Here is a 13,634-nt window from a genome sequence, read left to right on the forward strand (position 1 = left end):
TGGTGTGGGTAAAACTTTTTTTTGAAATGCGTGTTTTCTCTTTACAAAACTGTTTCTTTCTGTATCTCATTACTGCTGTGTGTAAGCTTTTCTGTCAGCCAGCCAGGCATTCTGCCACAAGTGGAAAATAACTTTGTACGTTTTGACAGTTGGAGGGCTGGCCTGAGTTGAGTCACCAATTATACCCATATGAACCCCTGGACTAAGAATAAAGAAAATCAAGATGCTGTTTTCACGAAAGGGTGCGGTTGTTGAGGCAAAACATCAGTGTATCTGAGGTGATATGAAAATACCAGATTTTCATTTTTTCACTGACACGTCTTCAAACTATGTAGGTTAACAAAAGTAATCTACAACTTTCCCTATCCAAATTCCTTTGTGAAAGTCTCAACTTCTAGGAGAGGGAAACTCCAGTTTCTTATCAGAGCTCCCTGACACCACTATCTCCCTAGACTACTTCACAATGATCAAATTAATTTTCTCAATCACAGGCCCAGTTATGAAACAAGTGGAATCATTTGTTTCCATTGTTTCCTATGGGGAAACTTATATTTGATATACAATAACTTTAGAACACATGTGTTCTAAAAAACAAAAAAAAAATTTTTTTTTTTTTTTTTGGCAGAAACAGGGATTGAACTCAGGCCCTTGCGCTTGCCAGGGAAGTGCTTATTCTACTGAGCCATCTCCCAGGTCCCTATGAAACAATTCTAATGAAGAAACTGTATGTACTACCAAAGTTTAAGAGTTTAAGCCTGTCATGGTACCCCATGATCTCACCCTGTTATCTTTCTATAGTTACCATATGCTGTTTCCCCTGAATAAGTCAGGGCTTTTTAGACTTTATGACTGTCAATGATCTATATTCTATTATTGAGATGTGTAACTGGTATTTACTGTGTTAAGAGATCTGGGCATTCTTATCTTCCTGGTTACTAAAGTTATAATGACATATGAATGCTAAACCTAAAATTATCATGGGAGACATAAATGGCCTTTTCTTCATGAGGGGCTAGGAAGATGGCTCAGTAGAATAAGCACTCCTGTTATGACAGCTACTATCTCCATAGCATTCCATCCCTTATTAATAAATTATTTACAGTGTATAACTGCCTATGTGAAATTTCAAAGATTTAGTAATCCTAGTTTAAGTATTTACAAATGGAACTTGTAACAAGCTGTATTTTTTAAAAGTACACAAAAAATGTACAAAATAGACCAACTCAATCTGTAATTTCATTTAGAGTAAACGTCTTTTCATCCTTAGCCTAGATTTACATATGTAACCAATTTAATAACTTCTTAAGGTTTCAGAATTACAAATTAAATTTTACTATCTACAACAATAAAAGGAATTGTGACATAAAGGTGAAATTACTTTTAAAATAAAAGTATGGGCTGGGGAGATGGCTCAGTGGAATAAGTGCTTCCCTGGCAAGCGCAAGGGCCTGAGTTCAATCCCCGGTTCCGCAAAAACAAGAAAAAAAAAGTAAAATAAAAGCATGATTAAAAGTACATCACTTTTTTATTTTTATTTAAACCAACTATGGGCCAAAAATTTATTTAGAGAACATACATGATCTTCATTTTATACTTTAATGCAAGTTTCAGGGTAAAAAGTATAACCACTTTTCCTACTTTTCAAATTTTTACCTGAAATACAATATAAAACAAAACAGCTATTGTAACAAAAGCAACATTGTTAGGAAAGCTGTTTACTTTTTAATGGTTGCAGTGCAGCTAATGTTCCTCATAATCTTCAGGATGTACACACACTTATGGTTCTTGAATACAACCAAGAAATATGGTACTGACAAAGCAATATTATACACATACATACAAATATACATATTTCTAGTTAAACAGTCAAGATTAGAAGACTGACTTTTGACTTTAATTTAAAAAAAATTTAAAAATATATTTTTAAATACATTCCCTCAACTAGCAAATTTCATGACACCTTCACGAGTCCTGGGAGTTACAATACCCTGTGCTTCCACAGATCTCCCTGCTGGGGCAGCCACTAATCATCTTCCTTCTCAATGTAGGTCTTTGCATTAGCCCGTGCCATTTGCCTGGCCAAGTACCTGTCTCTAGCTGACGTTACAGTTTCTTTATTATTCCTCTTTGCAAACTTGCTCACTGCCTCTGGTAGTTTCTCTTGTTCTTTGCCCTTCTCTTGCCTTTCTTCTGTGAGTCTGTGTTTTTCTCCCAGTGATGTTTCAGAACCAGAGGGCTTTTCTTGGTATCTTTCTTTTTTCTTTTCCATATTCCTTACTTTACTAGCTCTCTCATGGTCAAAAAACTCTTCCTTTGCCCTAGAATTAGATCTGCCTTCTTTTCTGTAAATTCTTTCTGAAGACTGAACACTTACTTCTTGTTTTCCCTTATCTCTGTATTCATCGTTACTTTCATACCTTTCCTTCCTTCCTTTCATCTGTTCTTCCTTCTCTTTGCTCTTTTCTTCCTTCTCCGTACCTCTCTCACTGTATTGGTCAGCATCATTTTGTTGTCTATGTCTTTCTTGTTCTCTTGAGGAATATTTCTCTCTTTTCCATTCTCTGTCATTTCTTTCTCTCTGGTCTACCCTTGGCTTATCCTCTTGTTCATGCCTCTTTGAGTGGGAATCTCTATGACTGGCTTCTCTGGGTTTATGAGAATCCTTTGCTTTTCTGTGATCACGGTCAGTGTAATAGTTCTCCTGGTCTCTGGACTGCCTTTCGTGGTGATCTTCCCTTTTGTCATGCCCTCTGGACTTGGAATTTTTGGCATGATATTTGGTACTATGTTCTTTTTCTTCACTAGATGATCTTGAGTGAGTCCGGTTCTTGAGATGTTTGGAATAATTCCTGGAGGTCTCTGTGACCTTTGCCTTTCTACAATTCACTTTGTTTTCTTCCATTTCATCTTCACTACTCTTAGTATCAAAATCACTGTCTGCATCTGGATTTTCCTTCTTTGTCACATGAGTTTGGAGAACACATCTCTCTTGTGGTATTCTGTTTTCTGAATTTATTTCATCTGAGTAGCCTCTTGATTTCTCTTCCTTTATTCCAGAACTATATAAATAAAAAAAGTCAGATTACCAATTATAGAGAAGTGTTCATATAGTTTTTCTCAATACTTAAATCAATACAGCTATTATATATACTGTCTGATTATCCAAATGCAAACATGTTTATTTTGTAAGCTAGTACTTTCAAGCAACTCCCAATTTTTAATATTTATAGAATGAAATAGATGTAAATCTGTCCCATATTGAACCAATAAAGCCTTCAGGTAGAGACGTACAGAAAGTTCATATTTTACTAAACTTAGACAAAAGAGAATAAAGAGAAGGAAGATATGTTCTGGATCTAAATTCAAGTTGTGATTCTCTGTTAAAACTTTTTAGGGGCCAGCAAGATAGCTCAATGGATTAAAGGGCCTGCTTAAGCAAGCGCAGGGACCACAGTTTGATCCCTAGCATCACATGCTGCACTACCCCCACCCCCAGGGTGGGCTGAGCTGGCCACAGAATCTGGGTGTAGTGGCGCATGCCCGTAATCCCAGCACTGGGGAGGCTGAAAACAGGAGGATCACTATGAGTCTGAGCTGTGCAGTGAGACCCTATAACAACCAATATGTTAAAAAAAAAAAAAAAAATCCTTTTTAAAAAACAGTCCTAGAAACATGTGAAGATAATTCTTTCACAGCAAAACAGTGGCAACTTAAATTTTCTTTTCTTTCTTCTATTTTCATTTATGATGGGGTTTCACTATGCTGTGCAGACTGTCTTGACTCCCTGGGCTCAGGGGATCCTTTTGCCTCATCTTTATGAGAACTGGCACTACACGTGTGTGGCTCTGTACTAGGCTCCTAGATATTACTAATTCATTCTTCACATTACATATTCATTCTTACTAATAATCACTACACTCACACTAAAAGAATGGAACAACCATGGCTCTCTTGGAACTGCTGGCAGAACTATCCTGGCTAAAGTACTCACTACTCATTAAGAATCTGATGATGAGACTAAAGTAGTACACTATAAGTGACAGTATAAAGTCTCATGGGTAGTATCACTATTACAGACAAAACTTTTAGAAAGTTGTAGTATTATAATTTACATGTAAAAGCTAAATATTCAAATGCACTTTCTCTCATCAATTCTGAAATCAAAACCTGTTGGGAGGGGGAGGGGGACTGACATTAAAAATCTGATTCTCAGGCTAGGGAGATAGCTTGGTGTCATAAACACCTGTCTGGCAAGTGCAAGGTCCTGATTTCGACTCCTCATACCACTAAATAAATAAATAAATAATAAATCTGATTCTCATTCCTCTTAATTCCATTCTCCCATTTCTCCCCCTTTCGCCTGCAACACAGACTCACATCTTTTAATCAGAATAATTTTTCCAAAGTTTTCTTATATACATGTTGAGGACAACTTCTTTTTACCTTCTGCTATATTAGTTATGACACAATCATCTCATTATTCCTTTAATACTTTATAATTTTACTTAAAAATCCTCTGATGCTTTGCTTTTGAGGCCAGCATTATTTAACAGAAATGCAGAAGTGTCTATAAAACAGTAATATATGTGAACTATTCAGTATGGCAGTCATTAGTCAAATATGACAGCTGAGTATGTAAAATGTGGGTCATGCTGACTAAAAGTTTAGATTTTCTCTACTTTTTTTTTTGGTTTACTTGTTCCTTATTTATTATTCTGAGAGGGTCCTTCTATGTAGTTTACATTGGCCCTAAGCTCACTAGGTAGCCCAGGTTGGCCTTGAACTGATCTTCCTGCATAAGCCTTCTGAGTGCTTAGACTACAAGTGTGTGCTAGCACACCTGGCAAACATTTTATAGTTACTAGTAGTTAGGTATTATTAGACAGTGCAGTTTTAGCCTCCAAAATATGAGTTCTGTTTCATAGAGGCTGGGTCTATCCATGGAAAAGCAAAAACAAAGCCTACTTTTATATATTATTTGAACATGTGTAAACAATGCTGTGCAACACCTGACTTCAAATTTTTCCTTATTTCTGGTATCAATCATTTTATGGCCCTAGAGCATAAAGGATTTCAATTAAAAAAAGAAAAAAAAAAAAAGGATGGTTTTGCTTTTTCATTAAGGTTATGTGTAAGATTCATAAAGCACTTTAATATTCAGAAATTTTGCATATTAAAAGTTTTAAATTGGGCTGGGGAGATAGCTTGCCTGGCAAGTGCAAGGTCCTGAGTTCAATCCCCAGTACTGCCAAATAATAAATAAATAAATAAATCCATCCCTATAGAATGTGAAGAAGAAAAAAAGAATTTTAAATTTGGCTGGAGATGCAGCTCAGGGTTAGAGGGCTTGCCTACCATGCATGCACAAGGTTCAGTTCCCAGTGCTGCCCCCACAAGTGATACATTTTATTTTATTTATTTATTTTTTGCAGTACCGGGGATTGAACTCAGGAACCTGCACTTGCCAAGAAAATACTTATTCTACTGAGCTATCTCCCCACTCCCCACATTTTATTTTAGAAACAACCAAGAATATTCATATGTAAATCATAAAAATTTTTGTGAATTGCAGGATTAAAAAAAAGCTGAAGTATAGAGTAAGTGCTTCCCTGGCAAGCGCAAGGGCCTGAGTTCAATCCCTGGTTCTGCAAAAAAAAAAAAAGAACTTCAAACCAGTGATTCTAATTAGGTCAGGTTGGCTAACAGTGCAACATTCAACACTGTAATCTATCTTTCAATTAAAATGTTCTTTTAATAACATCATAACATAGATCGTTTAACAGTACTTTTCTTCTAAATATTCCATTTCTCACTGCTCACCTGGCTTCACGAAAGCTGCATTTTGGTACTTCTTCCTCACCAACTGCTTGATTTAAAAGGTGTCTATAAAATCCACTGAGATCTTTCTGCTTGGTTACATCCAAACGTGCTGAGAGGGAAAGCAAAGAAAGAATACAGTATTCAGTAAAGCACACTGCAATTTTGTTTTATACTATGTAGAATTTACACCATCCATAGATGTATGCATGAAGTATTCTTCTAGATCAGAAGCTGGCAAACTATAACCTTTAGGCCAAATTTGGCCTGCTGCCTATGTTTGCAAATAAATTTTTACTGAAACACAGCTTGTCCATTTGTTCATATATTGTCCCCAGCTAGTTTTGTACTATAAAACTGAAAATTTGTGATACAGATCTTTTTTCTTTCTTTTGATACTAGGGATTGAACTCAGGACCTTGCAGATCAGGATCTTGCCAGGCAGGCATTTTCGCTGCTAAGCTATCTCCCCAGCCCTGTGATACAGATCTTATTCCTAAAATATTTACTATCTGGTCCTTTAAAGTTTGCTAACTAGTGCTCCAGATGGATACATAATTGATTTAGACAGACTCTTAGACTTGTTTTTCTGCACTAAGAAGATGAAGAATATTTGCTAACTATATTGTAAGTTTATGTACTTCTTAGGAAGTGATCATGGATAGAAAGCACTGAAGTAAATCACAAGATATTCTTTAGCCCCTGTGTATGTGTCATATTTATTTATTTTTTCAATTCATGTTATTCATTTTCTAATTATCTACTTGACCTTCTTGAGTAGGGGTAAGGTTGTCATCTCAAAAATGAAGGTTAAAGTTATATTTATACTGGTCTTTTTTTTTAAATAAATGCTATAGTGTTACACATAACCTGTAATAAGTGTTTTTACATTTGGAATCATGTTCTAAGACAACATCTTCTAATGATCATAGTGAGATAAAGAGAACTAAGTGAAAAGTCTACCAGAATAAGTTATTAAAGAGTCCAACTGTGTGTTCAGTTAAAATTTCCTTTGTTTTATATTACAACATAGTAACTTTTATCTGGAATTTTGATATATATGTAAATTATGATTACAACATTATAACCCAAAAGTTAACCATCAGAGAAAATGACTAACCACAGGGTAAGGATTTTGGTCTCACTGTACTTTTTCTTTTTCCATTTTACCTTCTAGTGCAGCAGCCTGTCTTTCTCTTTCTTCTTCTTCAGCTCTCTCTTGCAGTTTTTTTTTATAAGCAGATGTCACAAATGCTTCTTTATCATCAAATTCTCCTTTTTCCATTTCTCGTTCTCTCTGTATTTTCTTTTCCATTCTTTTTTCCTGTTCCTTTTTTCTGATCTCAACTGCTTTTAGTAAGTTGTGGATATACTTAGGCTAAGAGAAAAATAAAGAGTATTTAGGAGAGGGTCAAAAACAGTACTGTTATAATTCTTATAATGAACTTATTAGTACAGAAATGGACAGCCCAAATAGTACTGTCCTCTTCTCAACAAGATTAATAAAATTATTTTCAAAAAAAATTCAAGTGTAGCACAAACAGAAATCTATTATACTATTTTACAAACAATCAAGTAAAACATTTCTGTTTCCTCTCCCTCTCACATGATTCAATAGATGAATCAAATTCCTTACTAGTTTTCGACATTAGCAGAAATGTTAATAGTGGCTTTAATTCTATACCTTCGCTCTCCTAGTAGTGTAAATTGCAAAAATCCTGTTAGTCTGTGCTTATGAAAGAACAAGAGTAATAAAAAGAGGATTTAAACTTATTTCAATACCTATACCCAAAATTTTTTCAAAAAATAGTATGGTAGGGGCCAGGGAGATAGCTCAGTAGAATAAGCATTGTCTGGCAAGCCAAGGTCCTGCGTTCAATCACCGGTCCCGAGGGGGGGAAAAAAAAAAAAGTATGGTAGATATAGGCAAATAATTCAGTTACAAGCTAGGAGGCAAAATAAAACCGACAGGCTAATAAAACATATACTAATATGTATAAGGTATGAGCAGTACAAGTTTGGAACAGAAAATTTATAAAAATTTTTAAAAATTTATAGAACAATAAGATTATTCAACTCACTATTGTTAGGGTATTATACATAAAGCTTCCTTGGTTCTAAAATCAAATCTTCAATCTGAAACTAGAGGCCCTTCACACATTTCAAATTATCAACATGTGGACTTCAGACTACTACATGTTTTTTTTTTTTTTTTTTTTTTTCGTTGTTAGCCTTTACTCAGATGTCCTCATCTCATAATAATATTAAGACACTAAATACAAGTCAAAGTCAAAAGAAAGTTCGTATTTTGCTACTAACCTTTCTATCTTTTCCCAAAAGTAATTTGGGATTACTTTCTTCCTTTTTTTTCTGCATCTCATCATAAATGCTGTCATATTCATATACAGTGGAATCTTCTGCAAGGGCCTTCTGCATCTCCAGTTTGGTCTTTAAGAAAAAGTTTTAAAAGTGTGAACCAGTCAATTTCACCAGGTGAAGTCTATGTATTTATATTTTATTAGAAATGTATCACAAAAATTACATCATTCACATTCTAGATAGAAAAATATGAATGTAAATTCTGGTGCTAGGCAGCCTAGATTTAAATCTGGCTTTACAATTACCACTTACAAACTTTGGGCAAGTCTGTTTAATATTTTTTGTTCCTTAATTTTTTTCAGCTAAAGTGAGGCTAGCTGGGTGTGGTGGTATATACTCTTGTAACCCTTGCACTCTAGAAGGCTGAAACAAAAGCTTTATAAGTTCAAACTCAGCCTCCATAATCACTGAGACTATCTCAAAATAAAAAGAACTAGAAATGTAGCTCAGTGTGAAGTTCCTTGTTTAATTGTCATTACAATCAATCAATCCATCAATAAATTACCCATATGAAAAGTTCTAAGGTATGACAGAAACATCTAACCTTAATTTTATGAAAGCTGTATTTTCTTTCTTTAAAAAAACTGTCGGGTATTGAACCTAGGATTGATGCTAGGCAGCAGGCGTTCTTCCACTGAGCAACATCTTCCACCTCTTTATCACTTTTTTTTTTTTAACTATCTCAGTACTTGGGATTGAACCCAGGCTTGTCACATAGACTTATATATCTTTAGCCCTCTCTTTATTTTGAGATTAGGATCTTGTTAATCATTAAGCTGTCTGGCTGGGCTTGCACTTGCGATCCTTCTGCTTAGCTTTCCAGAGTACAGGGATTACTGGTGTGCCCCACAAGTAATATGAACTTTTTTTTTTTTTTTTTTTTTGGTCTTTTTGACACAGAGTTTTACTATGTAGTTCAGGATGGCCTCTAACTTGCAGCAACCCCCCTGCTTCAGCCTCCCAAGTCCTGGGTGTACAAGCGTGTGCTATTATGCTTGGTCATACTGCCTTTTGTAAGATAAACTGTGAAATAAAATGTTTAGATTTAAAATGTTTAATGGTAGGAAATACTTGGTACATAGCTTAGTCGTAGTGAACCCCTGGGTTCAAGCCCTAGTCCCTAGAAATAGGAGCTCAACAAAATGCTGGCATTTAAAAAAAGTTTCTCAATATAGTATCAAAATGGGGTCATTACTAATTTGCTAATCTAAAAAATATTTTTAAGCCAAGTATGGTAAAGCACACCTGTAATCCCACAACTCAAGGAGGCTGAGGGAAGACTGCTGTGAGGCAGGATGGTATTCATTGCTACAATGAGTCCAGGCTAGCCTAAATTGCATAGCATCTCAAAAGAGAAAAATAATTTTTTTTGTAACATCAGTCATGTAAAATTCTTTGTTTTTGTGTATGTTACTTCTACCTTAAATGTGTGTATGTGTGTGTGTGTGTTTTGTTGTTTGGCCTCTTGCAGGCCGTCAAAATTTTATCTAGTTTCAAGGCTAGCTCAATCCTTGTATTTTAAATGAGGGCATCTCTAAGGTCATTAATACTCAATAACCTTTATGTTTTGTCGTTTTAAGACAGGGTCTTACTACGCAGTTCAGGCTGGTCTTCAGCTCACTTTGTAGCCCAGGTTAGCCTGTGCTTGCAGCAATCTTCCTGTCTCAGCCTCCTAAATGCTGGGATTATAGTTGTGTGCCACCCAGCCTTACTGATTCTTCTTTCAAACTTTGATGGAACATTTTATACTACAATATTTAACTCTTTTTTTATTTATTTTTTTTTAAATTTTTTAAATTTTATTTTATTTAAATTTTATTTTATTTATTTATTTATTTTATTTTATTTTATTTGTGTGTGTGTGTGGCCAGCTCAGCCCACCAGGGGGCGGGGCTGGCTGGCATGTGGTGCTGGGGGATTGAACAGTGGTCCTTGTGCTTTTAGTTTGTTCCAAGTAGGTGCTTTAGACCACTGAGCCATCTCACCAGCCCAATATTTAACTCTTAATGGTGTTCCTGATGTTTTTACTTTGAATCTGTTTCATAAATTTTACTGAGCCTCTTGCCCTAGTTTGTAAGTTTCTAAGGTAGAATCTACGTACTTCAACTTTTCCTTGAGTATCTACATTTTCCAATACAGTGTGGAACACAAAAAAGATCCTTTCAAAATGAAACTCTCCGAAATGAAATGAAAAGAAATGACACTGTGGAATGCTGAAGCAGGAAAATCATAAATTTAAGTCCAATCTGGATTAATTTCGCAAGACCGTCTATCAAAATAAGAAACACCTGGTGACACTGTAAAGGCCTTGTGTTCAATTCTCAGTACCAAGAAAAAAAATTAAAAATTAAACCCTCAGGCCTAGTACTATAATTGGCTATGTGATGAGCAATTTTTCCTTTCTGAATTTGAGATTACTTAATCAGGACCATGGACATATTTGTGAGAATCCTAAAACATGATATATGTAAAAGTACTAGGAAACACTAGGTTCTTGTAGTGACCTTTTATGGTAGGTGAATGTTAAATAATTAGAAAACCATGAAATCTGTTTTTCTGTCACACACAAGGGTAGGCATAGAGTTGCAAATAAATTCACCAATAGGAATTTAATAATAACAACAAGTCAAAGAAGTCACTGTGTGAAAGCAGAGATGATTTAATCTGCAGCCAGCAATAAAGAGCTAATTCTTGGACAAGAATGCAGCTTAGTGGTAGAGTATATGTCTAGCATGTATGAGGCCTCAGCCACCCTCCCTTTCCAAAAGCCAATTCTTTTATTCTTCAGTGTGACAGAAAAGAATCTCTAATTCATATAAATCATGAAATATTTTTACACATCTTAAGAAAAACAATGGTCAAAATAAAATTTCATTATATATGTGCACTTTGCTTTAGTCTAAGCACCTATATGCCAAATCTGACACTTAAAAATACGAGCTGAAATACTTCACCAGATGCACACAGCTTAAGCATCCACCTTACCTGTTTCATGGCCTGCTTCTTTGCAGCTTCCCTCTGAAGACTTTCACTCACGGAGGTCTATAAAACAGAAAAAAGCTATAGTTGTTAAAGCTTATTTATCTTTCACTATTCTGATTAGCAACTGGTTACTTAATTAGAAGTGGAAAGATAATATGGGGTTATTATCTTCAAGGTCCTTTCCCTAAATTTTACATAACAAATGAATTTTCACTGTTACTCACAAGAACAGACTAAGGTATAAAAACAGAGTTGGTACAGTAAAAAATGAGGAAACAGATTTTTAGTTTCAATTTTACAAGTTATTCAACCTCTATGGATTTTAATTTGCTTTGGGTATACACGTATGTGTGTGGGAGCATATGTTACATGAGCAAAGGCTGGATTAGATAATCTTTCAAGTGTCTTCTAATATTGGTATGAATCTCAGCAACAAAAAGTCTACTTTAATATTTACCACTGACTGTAGAATATGAAGCTGTTGGCTTATGCATAGGACTCAGAGGCACTGAGAAATACCTGGTTATAATCATTCATAAGATATGTGCTTTTTTAAAAGCCTATAAAGCCAATGGGCCTTATTCTAGGGCCTGAGGATAGTGTAAAAGCAAAAATAGTATGTCTTTGAGAAATAAGTGGCCTAAAAGAGAAGACAACTAACTAAAGAGAAAACTTCAATGTGATAAGCAATAAAGAACCTGTCTCTAAAAACAAAATGGCTCAATGTAAGAAAGGTCCTGGGTTTAATTCCCAATATGAAAACAAAAAAATGACAAAGCTCCTGTACAGCAATAATAAGCCTACCAAGAAAGAAATTAGAAAATCCCATTCATAATGGCTTCAAAAAAATCAAATACCTAAGAATCAAACCAATCAGGAGATGAAATATCTCTATTAAAAAAAAAATTACAGAACTCTAAAGAAATAAATCACAGGGGACATTAGAAAAGGAAATGACATATCTTGTTCTTAGAATGGCAAAATATTGTGAAAATGGCATATTACCAAAAGCAATGTATAGGGGGCTGGGGAGATGGTTCAGTAGAATAAGCGCTTCCCTGGCAAGCACAAGGGCCTGAGTTCAATCCCCAGTTCCTCCAAAAAAAAAAAAAAAAAGAAAACCAAAAGCAATGTATAGATTTAATACAATCCTTATTACGATAAAAAAAATTATTTACAGAACTAGTAAAAACATTAAAATTCATATAGAATCAATACAGACTCAGAATAGCCAAAACAATCCTGAGCAAAAAAAAAAAAGCAAAATATTCTGAATAATGTATTTCAAGTACTGCTAATATTACAAAGCTATATTAACAAAACAACATGACACTGGCATATACAAACAGACGCATAGACCAATGGAATAGAACAGAAGGCACACAAGTAAGTCACCTGTACCTATAGCTATTTGGCTTTTGAAAAAGAAGTCAAAAATATGTTAGAGAAAAGATGGCTTCTTTAATAAATGCTGCGGGAAAACTGGGTGTCTGTTTCCATAAGGTTGAAAGCAGATACCTATTTCTCATCCTGTACTACAAGCAAAGCTGTTCATGGTGGTGTACATCTATAAACCCAGACGGCTGAGGCACGACCACTGACAAAAGTTCAAGGCCAGTTTAGGCTATGCAGTAAATTCAAAGCCAGGCCTAAACTACATAGTGAGACCTCCATCTAAAAAAAGAAAAAAAGCCCTCAAATAGAAATGAATCAAAGATCTAGATATAAAAACAGAACTCAAGACTTGAAGCCATAACACATAGGCCAAAACTTCCTGAACAGAATTTCAGTAGCACAGGGAATAATGTCAAGAGTCAACAAATGGGATTAACCAAATTAAAAGCTTTTGCTAGCAAAGAAAACAATGAACAATGAAGAGACAACCCAGAGAATGGGAGAAAGATTTTGCTAGCTAGTCATCTAATAGAGACCACTATCCAGAATATATAAAGAACAAAACCAACCCCTTAAAACAAATAATCCAATTTAAAAAAACCAGGCAAATGAACTAAACTGACATTTCTCAAAAGAACAAAGGGCCATTAAGTATATTAAAAAATTTCAACATGTAGCCATTATAGAAGGACAAATCAAAACTGAGATTCCATGCTATCCTAGTCAGACTAGCTATCATCAGGAACACAAAAAATAAGGAACAATGGCAAGGATGGGGAGTTAGTAGTCCTACATTGTTGGTGGGAATATAAACTACTTTATGTACTATGGTAATCAGTATAGAGATTCCACAAAAGGCCAGATATACCATTTTGGTTCAAGTAGTCTTAAAAAATTAAACATTATATACTACAGTGATACACACACACCCATGCTTATAGTGGTGCAATTAAGTAGAGCTTATTTTTGTAAGCAGCTGAGATGCTTTTCAACAGGTGAAGACACACACAATGGAATGTTAATCATAAATAAAAATAAAACTGTTATTTGCAGGACAATGA

The 13,634-nt window shown here is 34.9% G+C and overlaps 1 protein-coding gene across 4 annotated transcripts in view; it reads right to left on the reverse strand.

Annotated features, from left to right (window-relative positions):
* Window positions 1-1,599: 1,599 nt before the first annotated feature.
* Nsrp1 (nuclear speckle splicing regulatory protein 1) overlaps window positions 1,600-13,634 on the reverse strand; it is a 49,458-nt gene continuing 37,423 nt past the window's right edge. For all 4 annotated transcript variants that reach the window (XM_004635377.3, XM_023719811.1, XM_023719813.1 and 1 more), the window contains 5 exons: window positions 11,182-11,238; window positions 8,137-8,265; window positions 6,988-7,195; window positions 5,821-5,929; window positions 1,600-3,059 (listed from right to left, as the gene is read on the reverse strand). In XM_004635377.3, coding sequence (XP_004635434.1) covers window positions 2,024-3,059; window positions 5,821-5,929; window positions 6,988-7,195; window positions 8,137-8,265; window positions 11,182-11,238 — 1,539 coding nt within the window. In that variant the 3' untranslated portion in view covers window positions 1,600-2,023. The remainder of the gene's footprint in view (window positions 3,060-5,820; window positions 5,930-6,987; window positions 7,196-8,136; window positions 8,266-11,181; window positions 11,239-13,634) is intronic.

Source organism: Octodon degus, unplaced genomic scaffold (assembly GCF_000260255.1).
Source record: "Octodon degus isolate 3935 unplaced genomic scaffold, OctDeg1.0 scaffold00072, whole genome shotgun sequence".
NCBI classification, from domain to species: domain Eukaryota; kingdom Metazoa; phylum Chordata; class Mammalia; order Rodentia; family Octodontidae; genus Octodon; species Octodon degus.